A 13,419-nucleotide genomic window follows, 5' to 3' on the forward strand; every position below is an offset into this window, starting at 1 on the left:
ACCAGAGCAGCAAAAGTAGAGATGGGAACACCCTGGACGGGCGGACGGCTTGGAACGAAAAAAAAGTTGGCGAATCGTTCGGCAAAGATTCGAGTTGGAAGGATCTGGCGAAGGCGGAGTGGCAATTAAGACATTCCAGCAGGCCGACAGCCGTGACTTGCATGTATTGTAGCTTGCTCCACCAAGTTTAGCATCTGCAATGTTGGATGTGGGCGAAGGGCGTACATATACTTTGGCCGCGCCGTCAGATCACGTCTCTATTCTTGTCAGAAGTTTTCAGAATCTCCACCATTCCCTCTCTCTTTTGTTTCCCTCTTCGGATTTTAGGCAATGGAGAAGATGGAAAGCAAATAGCGTACCGTTCAGCTGAGCTGCGGTGGTCATGGGTTTTTCCGGGAATCTATTCTTTTTATATATATAATTTATATTCACTCACTCACTCACTCACTCACTCGATTAAGTTCTAGACTGGCACAGCTTTGCCCTGCCTAAACTAAGCGTTTCAACTTCAGATCCAACCTGTTTTAGAGCTGGCCTCAACGGTGATTTATTTTATTTTATTTTTTTATACTTGTTCCTGCTGTCCCCCCCTTCTGTCAACAGTTGCTTTATAACAAACCCCAAAGTATCAGAACATCGACACTTTGAAACTTCCCCTTCTTTTCTCTCTCTCTTTCTCCTGTAGGAAGTTGACAGCTATAGCTCAACGAGAAAGCATCAAAGCACAGCTAGCTAGCTATAGTGGAACAACTAAAGCATAAACTAGCTTACGCAAAAGATATATACAGCATGAAGAAGGTAATATTAACACCCACAGACAGAAAGAACACTTCTCCTTGAAATCATCACCGTCTAGAGATGTTTCAATATGGGCAAGGAGGTATTCTAATATCTTCATAGATTTTTTTTTTTCCAAACCCGTTCTCCTTTGCAGAGCTTCCTGACTCTAGAGCTCAGAAACTCAACATATGGAATATTAGCAACTTCTATTCTACTTGATTTGATACCTCCCTTCCCCACTCCCCCGTATCTGCATAAGATATAATTAATGAGGGATCACGGTTTCTAACATTATCATCTTTATGCTCAACTATAGAAGTCTGAAGATAAGGGTTCCAAACCATCAAGGTTACCAGACCCCCTCAAGCTTCGCAGCGGTGTCATATTTGCGACTATACCCAGTCTCCTGATTATTGGACTATGGGCCGGAGCAGTTACATATGTCCATCTCCATCATTACAACCTTCAAGTAGATGAAGGATTAGTTCCTGTGCTTGGTAAGTGATCTCATTTTCATGAGCGGATGGATCGACGTATATATAAGCTCTTGGGGGGCGGCGTACAACATCTCAGAAATCTTGGAAGCAAAGTCTGCTTTGCCGGTGTTCGAGTTCGTGTAAGGAGAACGGCAGAGCAGCAGATTATCTGTTTTAGTGTCGTTCGAAGCTAGAACCCTCAGAAAGAAAGAGCCCCACAAGGAAAAATACCAGCTGCAGAAGCCAACGGGTTAAGAGATAGTAGATTGGACTGAAGAGAAATGACTAACCGGATATACACCAACATAGGTATCATAGCCAGCATCGCCATAGCTTTCAAGCTATATGTAAGCTACCAACGCTACCAAGACGCACGGTAAATATATCCAGCCCCCATTTTAAACCCAACCTAGAACTCGTGCACGTGCATGTGAATGCATTTAAAAATATATTACCCACCTTATACCCCATAACTATAACCCTATCCGCTAACTTCTAAAAACCGATACCAAGAAACCAATGGTCTCGCCTTAGAATCAGTGTTCGCAATTTGGCTCGTCTAATATGGTGCAATGTTCCAGACGGACCTCGCCCGCGTCAAAAAGTGCCTCCGCCGACGCAAATACAGGTAGAACAAAAGTTGCGTGAGGATTTGCTTTCCAAGGCTTCTGCTATTAGGTTGCTAGTGGGATTTGCATTTGCCTTGAAGCATCATGTGAGGGGGGAGTATGGGACTGAATGGCCGGATGTTAGGGCGAGAGTTGGGTTTTTACCTACGGTAAGGGAAAATACTCTTCCTATATACAAAGATATCAAATCCAAGAAGTTTGAACATTTAAACGGGACGAAGTTTGATCTAACAGTATTATGCATATGAGGATAGTTCGCCCGCCGCGGCCCCCCATCCCAAGTCTCAGTCTCCCAATCGCTCTACACCTCCATGGATCCCGAAAAAGGTCTCCCCGCTGTCCCTAATAAACGCTTCTCCACTGCGTTATGGCTTTCTAGTCTCTTCACTAAAGAAGAGGTTGCAAAACGTCAAAAAGAACAAGAACATCATAATATGTTGGTAGCACATCAGAACCTCCCACTGGAGATTCTATCCTTCCTGGGTAGTTACGTGGATCTATTGAACTCAGAGAGGAAGCTTGAAGGCGGACTAGCGTGCACTTTGCATACCGAACTCGGGGTTTTGAATGAGATTTTAGGGAAATGCGAGGGATTGATGAGCGAAAATATGCCGGTAAGTTGATCCTGAATTCATGTATACATGTACCCGCTCGTAGGAAAGTAGTAATTAACGAGTATCCGATTTGATAGCTGCCATACACTGTCATCATCTCGCAAATCAAGTGGCTCTTCATGCTTGTTTTACCATTCCAACTTCTCCAAGCTATGAGCTGGATCACAATACCGGCAGTGTAAGCCACCCCCATCCTATACACATTAGAATCCAAAGTATAGAAGGAGAAAGTATATTAACACCCCATTTCATAGAGTAATAATCTCCTTCTCGCTCCTCGGCCTCTCCTCAGCTGCTAGTACCCTCTCGGCTCCTTTCTCTTCAACCCCTACTCCAACTTCCCTACCCCTCGACCAACTCTGCACTAACCTGTCTATCGAAATCGACACGATTTGTTCTTCCATGCATTCACCATCTTACTCCAATTACGCCATGTCCGGTATGATGGTGATGGCTGGTGAAAAGGGAGGAGTAGGTTGGATGTACCTGAAGGGTAACAAACCTCTTGCACCGCTCGTAAAGAAGGATTTCGCGGATTGTGTTAAGAACTTGAGTATTTCTGATATTTTGGAAGTTATGAGGATGAAGGTTGAGATTCCAGAGACTTGAAGCCCCTTTCTCTCTTTTCTCCTTTCCTTATCTTCGTCTCTCATTTATCTTTTTATTCTTTTATTGCCTCCCCTTCCCTCCCTTTAATTTTCTTTCGTTCTTCCAATTCGCTTTACTTATACATGCATGGAATTGAGACGGGACTAAGAATCAGGCTTAGAACCCCCAAAATCTGCAAAATCACGGAGTTATCAGGTTGTTTCTTTTTTTTTGTCTTCTGTCTTCTTTTTCTTCCCCTTCTTCTTCCCTCCTTTATAAACATATTCCCCTTTTACTTTTTATATATATACTTTATTCTTCCACGGGGTGTACATTCCTTTCTGATCTGTTGTATATAAAACCTCTAGTACTGACAGACTTCATTTTACCCACTACAACTCCAGCTATAACTACTACTCCAACCTGTCGATAGATTTGCACCACGACCTTCACTCGTGAAGGTAAACAAGTACATATTTACCTGTAAATCCTTTGTTTTAGGTCGTTTATATTACCAATTTAATCCCGATATTTGATGTCTAACTCCGGAGCCTTTGATTATCAAAAGAGAGACTTGGTTTAATTGATTTGAGAGAATATTTAGATATGTAAAAGAAAGAAGAAGAAGAAAAATAGTTATCCATAACCACAGTCCGATCCCCATAAATTTCCCAAATCTATATAATTGTTCCTTGATCATAAGTACTGGAACAATTAAAGAACACCCTTAACAAAAACTGTTCCAAAAGAGCCTCAGCTATTTCCCACAATACACAGATCAATTAAATAGCAAGGGAAAAGAAAAAAAGAAGAGAAGGAAGAAAGCACAAAAAAGTCGGAGATATGTATCCATGTCGAAAAGGTGGAGATGGTGATATTGAAACAACATAAAATGGTGGAGATCCAAAAACCGTGAGGTGAAATTCCGAGGTAACCCCTCCCAATACGAACCACCCTTCCTCAATCTCATCATCTTATCTGGCTGGGGTGATGATCAAAAAGGGTAAGAAAGGATGAAAGCTCGAAGATGGAAAAAGAAGAAGGCACCAACAAGAAAAAAAAAAGTCTTTCTGTGCAAATATAGTGGAGAATGGATATCAAAGGTTTATCACAAATTGGGATGAGAAGCGACCTTCAAAAATATTGCAAAGCCAAAAATGAGGAGCTAATGAAGAGACTAAATTCAATTGATCAAGTTTGATCTTAAAGGTTCAAGAAAGAAGATGACAGGATGTTTGATTAGAAAGTATAGAGGGAAAAAGACGGAATCAAAATAAAAAGGAAAAATAAAAAGAACTCCTGGCCGAACGAAGCAATACAATCGCCGGAGAGAAACATAGGTCCATCACGATATCATTCTGGAACTCCTTCACCTCCACGGAGCCCACTGAACCAAAAATTGTATCATCAATAGGTTAACCCCTATGTCAAAGAACAAAGAAAAACAGGAAGAGGAAGAACAAGCCTCAGCATCCCCGACTCCGTGTCAAAACTTAACGCGAAGCGAATGTAAATAAGCAAAATAAAAGAAGAATAAGCCATTCAACATAAAGATCATCTGGTAAAGCCATGACGAGCAAATAACAGACCCAAGTCGAGAAAATCCACCCATCAAATGTCGCTGTAAAGGGCATGCTGGACACCATAAAATAAATAAAAAACTCCTTTAAGAAACGGTGATACTCCTCAGCCCACTGCTCACCCCGGAGCTCATCACAATCCTTCCACCAACTTTTGAGACCGTCCCACTGGCGGCACGTTTGACGATATCGCTACCTGAACTACCAAGCTCAAGCATTTCACTTCTTCCGACTTCCTTACCCAACGCATATCCAGCTGAAAAGCTGATAGCGCTGACGATGATAACAGCGCCAGCAGAGACAGCAAGGGTAAGATATGTCATATTGGAGGCTGAAATCGAAGCCATAGCACTCGCCATCGTAGCATTAGGAGGAGGGGCAGTTGTAGCCTTAGCCAAGCGTCTAGTCTTTGTCTTTGATTTATGCTTTGTAGCTTGAGTATCGTCTCTCGACCTCCTGGGAGAAGCGGGTCGTTTCTGTTCTAGTGGGGACTGTGGTGGCGGATGGTGTACTGTTCGGCGATATGGCGGCGGCGGCGGAGGGCGAGACATCATTGCTTCTCGTTCGGAATCCGTAACCAAGGATAAGGTTGGAATTGTAGCTGGTCGAACATGTTCTTGTATGGATCCCATGCGTTCATTTGGTCTCGGCTTTGAAGCACTACCAACACCAGCGGCGCATGAAAGTAAGGTCGACAGACTAGCTCTAAGCGCAGCGTCATGGTCGGGCTGTGGCGGATCTCGAGAGAATGTCCTGAAATTGTTCTGAGGTCGCTGAGGTGCTGATACATATGAAGAAAGCCCAGCTACAGGTTGAATCTCGCCTTCGTCGTCTTCATCGCTTTCTTCATCTGATGACCCTTCTTCACCTTCACTTAGCGAAGGATCAGTAATCGAACTCCCCATACTGTCTATGGCGTTTAGGTCGATTCCATCTAGATCCTCATCGTCGTCCTCATCATATTCATCACTGCTTTCTACAGCTCTAGAAGCAGTTGGAATAGCTGTAGATGTCGAGTTTCGGCGCTGTCTAGTGCGATTTTTCCGTCTTTGAACTTGGAGACCGCTCGTAATTACGGGATCTTCAGGGGAACTCGAAGATGTATAGCTATCAGAAGGCTGAGAAGCGACTTCGATCCACGAGTCGACGCGGTCGGAGGGAGCTATAGAGATAGTAATCATGACGAGTAAGTTTTATGTTTCTTTCTTGATATATATGGTAAATATATAGATATGTTTCTTTTCTAGATGATGGTATATAGATTTTCTTTGTGTAAAGGAGGTAATATGTTTTTCCAGCCCGTTATTCCTCAGAGATAACGATAGTTGGGATGTTCCGCGCCCCTAAGTTTCCGTTTAAGGGAACGGGCGCGGCCGAGTACGTAAGGATGCGAAAAGCAAGATAAAACGTTTTGAAAAGATAAAGTTGAAGAAGGATCAAGAGATCTGGATGAGATAGGAGAGAAATGAGCATAGAAGGAGCAGAAGAAGTCTTACCTGCCATCCTTCGATTATTGGACCTGTCTACATGGATGAAGTCAGAACCGGCGGAGCGAGAGTGAGAATGAGAGTAATTGTGATTGTGTTGGGAGCGAAGATAGCGGTGGTGGTTGTGGTGTGATGGGGGTTGCACAGGGTGCTGGGTATTGGCCATGTTGCTGTGCTGAGAGGCTCTCTGACGGGCGAACGTTGGAGCCCGTTCAGGAATAAAGGAAACAGCTGCGGCGGCGGCGGCAGTAGCAGCAGCAGAATTAGCAGAGTTGGCTGACGGATGGGGGGTGCCAGAGGGTAAAGGACCAAGGATCGAAGGCTGCATCATCTGGTCATGCTATTGTTGAGGACCTGTGGTTTTGGTTGTAGTTCTGGCTGCGGTTGTATGTAATTGTTTGAGCAATTGAGCAATAGGTGGTCACGGCGAGGTATAGCTTTAATTAGCCAGTCCAGCTGCTGACGTCCGAGACAAAGGACACGAGGTACCGAACAAAGATGAAAAATGACGATGACGATAGCCCAGACCAGACGTGATTATATTGATCAATGCAATTCAGTGCAGTGAATGTGTCGGAGAACGGGACTGTTTAAATTATATCCTAGCAGTGCCTTCCATATATATTGTATACAATATGTAGAGGAAGTCGGCTCGGTGGGAGGCTGTTTTGATAATGGCGTGAATGGTTAATTCTCCACTCCGCGCATGCACTGGCACAAGATTAAGATAAAAAGAAGTAAAAAGAAAAGAAATAAAAAGAAATACTTGAAGAATAATAAGCAAGCAAGTACTACTTAGTACTTGGGAATAGTACAGTAGTGAAGTCTATGAAGCAAGTGGAAGCACAAGTACAAGTATATATATTTCTTCCGGGCAAGAATTCGAAATTTATAAATTTAAACCAGCATTGCAAGAGGGTTCTCGAGAGAGAAGAGGAAGACTATATAAATCCTCACTCTATTAATATTAATTTCAGGAGAAGCTTGGGCCGGACAACAAGCAGCGGTAGCACGGCATGTATGTGCTGTGGTATTAGTGTAATGTGGTGTAAACTCCACCAGGGCCATGCACCGGTCCCAGCTGGAACGACAAGAAGAATGGATAAATACGAATTAAGTAAGCCAGCTATTGTAACCCAGATCTTACTTGGTTATTGTGTGCTCAACAGCTTTAATTCTCTCTCTCTATTCGATCTTATGCTGTGCTACCGGCTGCGTTATCACTGCGCCGTTTCACCAGCCAGGTTTGGGGCTAGCAGCCGTCGTGGTCGGTGGGGAAGCAGGAATGTCACTTGCTTTGGCCAGATTATATTATCGATACCGGAATTCGGAGTCTCGAGACACCAGCTATCCAACTGAGGGGTCGATTGACCACCCATCCATTCCTTCGTTAATTGAGGGATCTGGGAATATTGAAGTTATCGAAAAGATCGTGAAACTATAAAAATTTCGGTCTCTACGCGCACCATCGAACGGATTTATTCCACGGCTCAAAACCTAAGATGAGATGCGCCTGCAGCAGTATGTAAGAAGCATGTAAGGATGTAAGTAAGGATGTACCGGAAAGTACCTCGTCTACAACTTACTAACCCGCTAACTTCCTAACCCCCCACCCATCCTCCCTTAATAGGACTATAGTCGGTATTCTACGGAGTAAGTACTTACAAGGCTACAAGGGAATCTGGCATCCCCTCGTCTACTCGACTCTCCACTTCGCGCCATGCATGCGCATGTGAGGTGAGGAAGTACATGTACTGTACGTACTCCAGACCTTGATTTTCGATCCGCCTACCCCCTTCCGCCAAAATAGCCCGTCAAAAAGAGAGCCTTAAAATGATGTTATTCAATTCAACAAAAAAAAAAAGAGAGGGAAGGGATGGAGAAGTCCACATGCATGAGGTTTTTCCCTTTCGCAAATCACAGCTGCAGGGACCATCCAAGCGCAAAGTTATTGGTAGCTCAAGCTGACCTTTCCTTCCCTTTCCTCGATTCACACGATGTGCAAAGCGTCTACATATGTAACTATAAAACTGACTTACACAGCCAACCTATCGTCGAAGTTCGGGGGGTGATCACTCCTTGCATCTTGTGACCTCGCAAAAAGGACTTTGCTTTCCCTTACAGAATATGTTTCTTTTTTGTTTGTCTTTTCTATCATATCAATAATTCTGTTTCGCCCATCGATGTCCTTCCCCGGAAAATATGACGACGGTACCTTTCCTGTTTGTCTGTTTGAGAAGATCCTCGCACATGACCTCTTTTTTTCTGTCGAACCTTCGAATGCTCCGGCCGACTTTCTGAAAGCTTCTTTTTCTTTTTCTTCTTTCTTTTCCTTCTTCCTGATGGCTTGACATGACCTGGATTTCAGATACTAGCTTGAGCTAAACCGAATAATAGACCTCGCCCGACAGCAGACCTGGGGGAGCTGGGGGAGCTATCCTGGGTATGTATGTATCTCGTAGCCCGAGTATTACCCAAGAAAGCCATCTACGTATACGCTAGTAATATAAGTCCTTGGTCTGCTCTAATAAGAAAGAGACCAAGAACAAGCTTCTCCGCATCTCTAATTTATCCAGCTCCCTCGACTCGAGTTCTTTTGTTCCATTTCCCACGCATCGTACATTACATATGCATAACGCATGTTGGCCTGGGCGGCCAACGGATGCCGCTGCCGATATCCCAGAACTAATATAATTCGCTAGTTCCTATAGAGCTTGAACTTCCACATACCCCCCCTCCTCTTCAGTCGAGCTCGAGTAGTACTTACATACTTACTTTCAGCACATCCAATGATTCATTCAAAAAAGATCTCTCGATAATTTCCCCGATTTCGACAGCCTAATTCATCCCCCCCGTTCATCTCCCACCTATATACCCAGGACGTCTAGGACTTACATCCAAAAAAAAACAAGCTTACTTTTCCAATCCGTTCCGCTAAATTAACCATTTTGGCCACTCCACTGCAGATTCTATTATATTATCCTCCATATTGAGGAGGGGAGGGTTTGCTTCAATAATTCCTCTATGTTATAGGAACCATTGATGGACAGCGGGGAATCCCGTTATAGCTGTCGTAATTGGGACTGTAATTGGGATTCGGTAGATCGGCTTCCACCGTCCCTACGGTTAACGGCGAGCCATTATTCTTTCTCACTCTCTTTCAAATTTCATGCTTAATTCCCTCGCCATTGACGCCCGGAGTAGCTAGGGATCTAAACGCCAGGATATGCAGTTATACTAACTCAAACGCTGCACTAACATATCAACGTTGGGGAAATCTAATGGCAAATGTTGTTAACCTGGTACTTTGGTAGCAATCATGATTGCCAACATTCTGCACGAATGCATTAGTCGCTGTGATATTCAGATCTAGACCACATCCTAAACCTTTAACCTACGCGATTCATCAAAAATCTAGTATAACTACTAAGTACTTAGTATTTTAGTACTTAATAGAAGTAAATCGAACCGACAAAGAGTAAGAAAAATAAATAAAACCATCTCATCAATCAATGCAAATCAATCAATACGAATCGAATACGTAATCATCTCATGATCTAGCGACCACTCTTCCGCCCATCATGAAAATATGCATACCCCCTTCCGATCCCCAAATCGCTAACTACGGTAACTAAACTAACTAACGGGAAATACCCCCCAACGAAATAACGAGGGAAAATTATCAAGCATTGACAATCAATGTCCAAGGTACACACATGTACCGCCCTCTCTTGTGGGTCGTAACGTTGAGGGAAAGGATTTCGAAACCGCCACACCGCATAGATTTGATTGATCTGATAACTCTAAATGGTCGGTATATCAGACCATTGGATATAGGCATCACGCTTGGCCATGTAACTTCAATTGATCAACCTGGCCCTCCGAATCGGCGGGGTCCACTTTTTCGATATGCATGTATACCTTGTGCGCTACTGCTTCTTTGGTCTTATGTATATTCGGTTCCAGGCAGGAAGGAAACAGCCATGTTCGCTACCTAGCTAGCCCACGCGACTTCTCACTCCGTAAATCCGAAAAGCACGTCCTTTCAGCACGAAAATAAGCATGACCAATGCTTTTATTTTTCTTATGTTATAATACACACGTTACATTGGGCGCACGCGTATGCATAGCTATACGTATCTCAACAGAGATTGACCCGATAATTAAAGAAACGAGGATGAGAGAAGTAGAAGAAGAAAACCCGAACCTCCTGAAAGACTTTAAACCCCGAGCCCGCGATATATACTTATATACTACTTACAAACGGAGATGATTATAAAAAAACAGAAAAAAAAGAGGTGTGTGGGATTAGATAATAATGAAAGATCTAAATTAAATGCAGCTATTGCTTCCAAAAAGAACGTCGTTCATGTAACGATAGAAGAAACATCCCGCCCATTCTTGCCGTGTACAAACAATCGAGGCCCATCCCTCGGAAACCATTCGTCCAGCATCTTCTCCAGCGGCCGACAGCACCCGTTCTTGCACTCGCTGCTCCAATTTGCCATTTCAGAATTCGAACTCCTGTGATCTCCAAGTTAGCCATTGCTCATCCCTTGTAAAATTCCGTGTAGGGATTAATAATACGAACCTTCCGAAAAACATCTACATCCATTCCATTCGCCACCAAGTCCGCCAAATCCCGTCGGTTCATCTGTCCAAACACCCGTCGTAGAGTATCATACAAATTCGTGCTCTGATTATGCTCAATCCTTGTAACATCAACCCCAATCTTCTGAGCTTCTGCGGCGTCCCTATCAGTGATAACCTTATGCATTGCCAACGCTCCCAACAAATGCTGCGCAGCCTCTTCGTAACATCCAATATTAATACACGAAACACCCAAGTTGTACCTCGCTCGCACAAAGTTAGGGTTAATCGTCAATGCCTTCTCATAAGCTTCGATTGCCTCTTCGGACCTCCCCGAATTGGCGAGTGTGGCTCCGAGTCGGTTCCATAATAGATGGTTCTTGTCCCTCGCATCGTAATCGCTCTCCAATGCTGAGCTGAAGCAATCTACTGCCTTATCATATTCCTCTGCTCCGTAAAACAAAACACCCAATCCAACCTGAACATCCGAATCGAACGCCGCACCCTCAGGAGCTGACACCGCCGCTCGGATAAACAAGTCTGTAACCCTCGAGTGGATAGCTAACCTATCAAGCGGGTTATCCACGGCAGGCGATGTGATATCTGGGTATCGTGCATTCAACCACCTCTCTAAGGTATTATACGCGGTAGTATCATATCCTTCGTTTGTATAACTGATCGCAAGGCCCATCAATGCATTCATATTTTGGGGTTCAAGTTTCAACGCTTGCTCAAGCGCTCTGATAGCTGGCGTCTCCTTTTCGTTTTGCGCTTGTGAAGCACCAAGACGTTCCCAAGCCTCGACATGGCTAGGGTTCTTCTGGCATGCTGCCTCAAAGGCCAATGCTGCAAGAGAGAGATTCCCATGGGATTCCATGAGTCTTATACCTTCCTCGAAGGGATTACCCACTTGCATATAAGGGTTTTCCTGTTCGAAGAGATATTCGCCAAGATTTGGGGGTTGACCAGGAAGAGTACCGGGTTCCCAGTTCCAATCGTCGACCTTGACACCATTGGCTTCCATATCCTTTTGGATTCCATCCCAGAGGGGTTCGAAATCTGAGAACATAGCTTCACCGTTCTTCTCGAGCTCTTCCTCGATGGCACGGTTAGCCTGCGAATCTTCATCTACGACCGGTTCGTGCTGTTGCTCCTCGATCTGCTTGAACTGGGTCTGCCAGTCCTCATCGGTGAGCTCAACGACTCGTTCTTTACCCTTGGCAGTAGTAGCGGTTTCTGGAACAGTGTGGGCGGGGATCTGGGAAGCTTGTCTGGCGAACCCGCCGCTGTACATCCCGCCCATACTGTAGCCTTGGAAACGCTGTGGGTAGTACGCATTTCCTGCATTCATGGGGGCGGCGAGGTCCGGTTGAGGGGTATGAACATGCTGGTGGGGCTGGTGCTGGAAGGAGGCGAATTCGGCAGGGTTGAACGGTTCACCCTTGGCTTGAGCGGCATGGAAGGCGGCTTCCAACTGTGCGCGATCTTCACCGGGGGGCATGGTGGCGAATTCAGCAGCCCAGTTGACCTGGCCGGCAGGTATGTGGTTTAGTTCAGCACGCATGCCATCGAATTGGAACGGACCGGCGGATTGCTGGGCTGCCGCTGGATCTTGCATAAGGAATTGTTCCATCTGTAGAAGCCGTCGTAGACGGGCTTGTTAGTACGCTCGTGACCATGATACACATGAGTAGCGGAGGGGCCGGCCATATGCCGTTGCCGTTTGTCGTCGCACGTAGGCTGCAGGCCGTACATTCTCAGGGTGGTAGGATTGTATCACGTACCTGCTGGTCACCCGTTGGGCCTTGTACCATACCCTGACTCCTCATGCCCTGTTGAATGCCAGGACCGCCGGGTATTCCACCGACCATGCGGTCCCGCTGTAGCGACTTATCGTCCGAGACATGTTTTGTGAACTGAGCAAGTGGATTGCGGCCGGTAGAGCACTCGGCGCCTCCTAGGAAGGACATGATGGTATCTACGAGTTGTAACTCGAATCCGAATTGTACTATAAGAGTTGTAGACGAGTGATTGGGGGTATCGTCGGCAGAGAGGTTGAGGGATGGGGTTCCGAGGTTAAGGTTAAGTTGAGGCGAATGGACTGTCGGGTGTGTTGGGGATGTTGTTAGCTCACGTTGCACAGCGGATTAATTACCCCAGATGGATATGGATACCGGGTAGATACTCAGTAGTACTTACAGGAGACAGTCCAGTCCAGTCCAGTGCCCTCAGACGGTACCAAGCTTAGTATACAGCTACAGATGCCGAGTACGATGAAGGAGAAGATAGGAGGATAAGAGAGGGAGGAAAGAGGGAGCGTGAGAAAAATTATATTGAGGACTGCGGGAGGCTGGTTTGTTTCGGTATGTTATTGGCGGGGTGTTTGCATTTGCTTAGAAATTGACTAGCTTAAGCTGCCAGTACGGCCAGTCACTGCCAGCTGCCATGGCTAAATCATAAACAATTGGCCCGGCCAATTTTTTTGTTTTCAGCTGAAAGCGACCCGCCCGAGGCAATGGAATTGGTTGTGTTATGCAGCGCCAGCACACGCTGGGTTTAAGACATATCCACCATTGGGCAGGCCCGGATCGATGTTTTTAGGATCCTACTATTAAGTAATTTCCGGAAGGTCCTCTCTCTTTTCTGACTTTCCCTCTTATAACTTCTGGGAGATT

At 45.1% G+C, this 13,419-nt stretch overlaps 3 protein-coding genes across 3 annotated transcripts; 1 reads left to right on the forward strand and 2 right to left on the reverse strand.

Annotated features, from left to right (window-relative positions):
* Positions 1 to 868: 868 nt before the first annotated feature.
* On the forward strand, positions 869 to 3,108 carry AOL_s00043g669 (uncharacterized protein; the record flags this gene model as incomplete). Its single annotated transcript, XM_011121155.1, has 7 exons — positions 869 to 880; positions 1,097 to 1,277; positions 1,566 to 1,632; positions 1,770 to 2,034; positions 2,140 to 2,499; positions 2,577 to 2,677; positions 2,754 to 3,108. The coding sequence occupies 7 exons, from the start codon at positions 869 to 871 to the stop codon at positions 3,106 to 3,108; spliced, it is 1,341 nt and encodes a 446-aa protein (XP_011119457.1).
* A 1,645-nt stretch (positions 3,109 to 4,753) lies between these two features.
* On the reverse strand, positions 4,754 to 5,848 carry AOL_s00043g670 (uncharacterized protein; the record flags this gene model as incomplete). Its single annotated transcript, XM_011121156.1, has 1 exon — positions 4,754 to 5,848. The coding sequence occupies one exon, from the start codon at positions 5,846 to 5,848 to the stop codon at positions 4,754 to 4,756; it is 1,095 nt and encodes a 364-aa protein (XP_011119458.1).
* A 4,815-nt stretch (positions 5,849 to 10,663) lies between these two features.
* Positions 10,664 to 12,714, reverse strand: AOL_s00043g671 (uncharacterized protein; the record flags this gene model as incomplete). The annotated part of the gene is made up of 3 exons (XM_011121157.1): positions 10,664 to 10,678; positions 10,746 to 12,377; positions 12,529 to 12,714. 3 exons carry the CDS (start codon positions 12,712 to 12,714, stop codon positions 10,664 to 10,666), a joined length of 1,833 nt encoding a protein of 610 aa, XP_011119459.1.
* Positions 12,715 to 13,419: the final 705 nt, after the last annotated feature.

Source organism: Orbilia oligospora, assembly GCF_000225545.1.
Source record: "Orbilia oligospora ATCC 24927 unplaced genomic scaffold scaffold00043, whole genome shotgun sequence".
NCBI lineage: Eukaryota > Fungi > Ascomycota > Orbiliomycetes > Orbiliales > Orbiliaceae > Orbilia > Orbilia oligospora.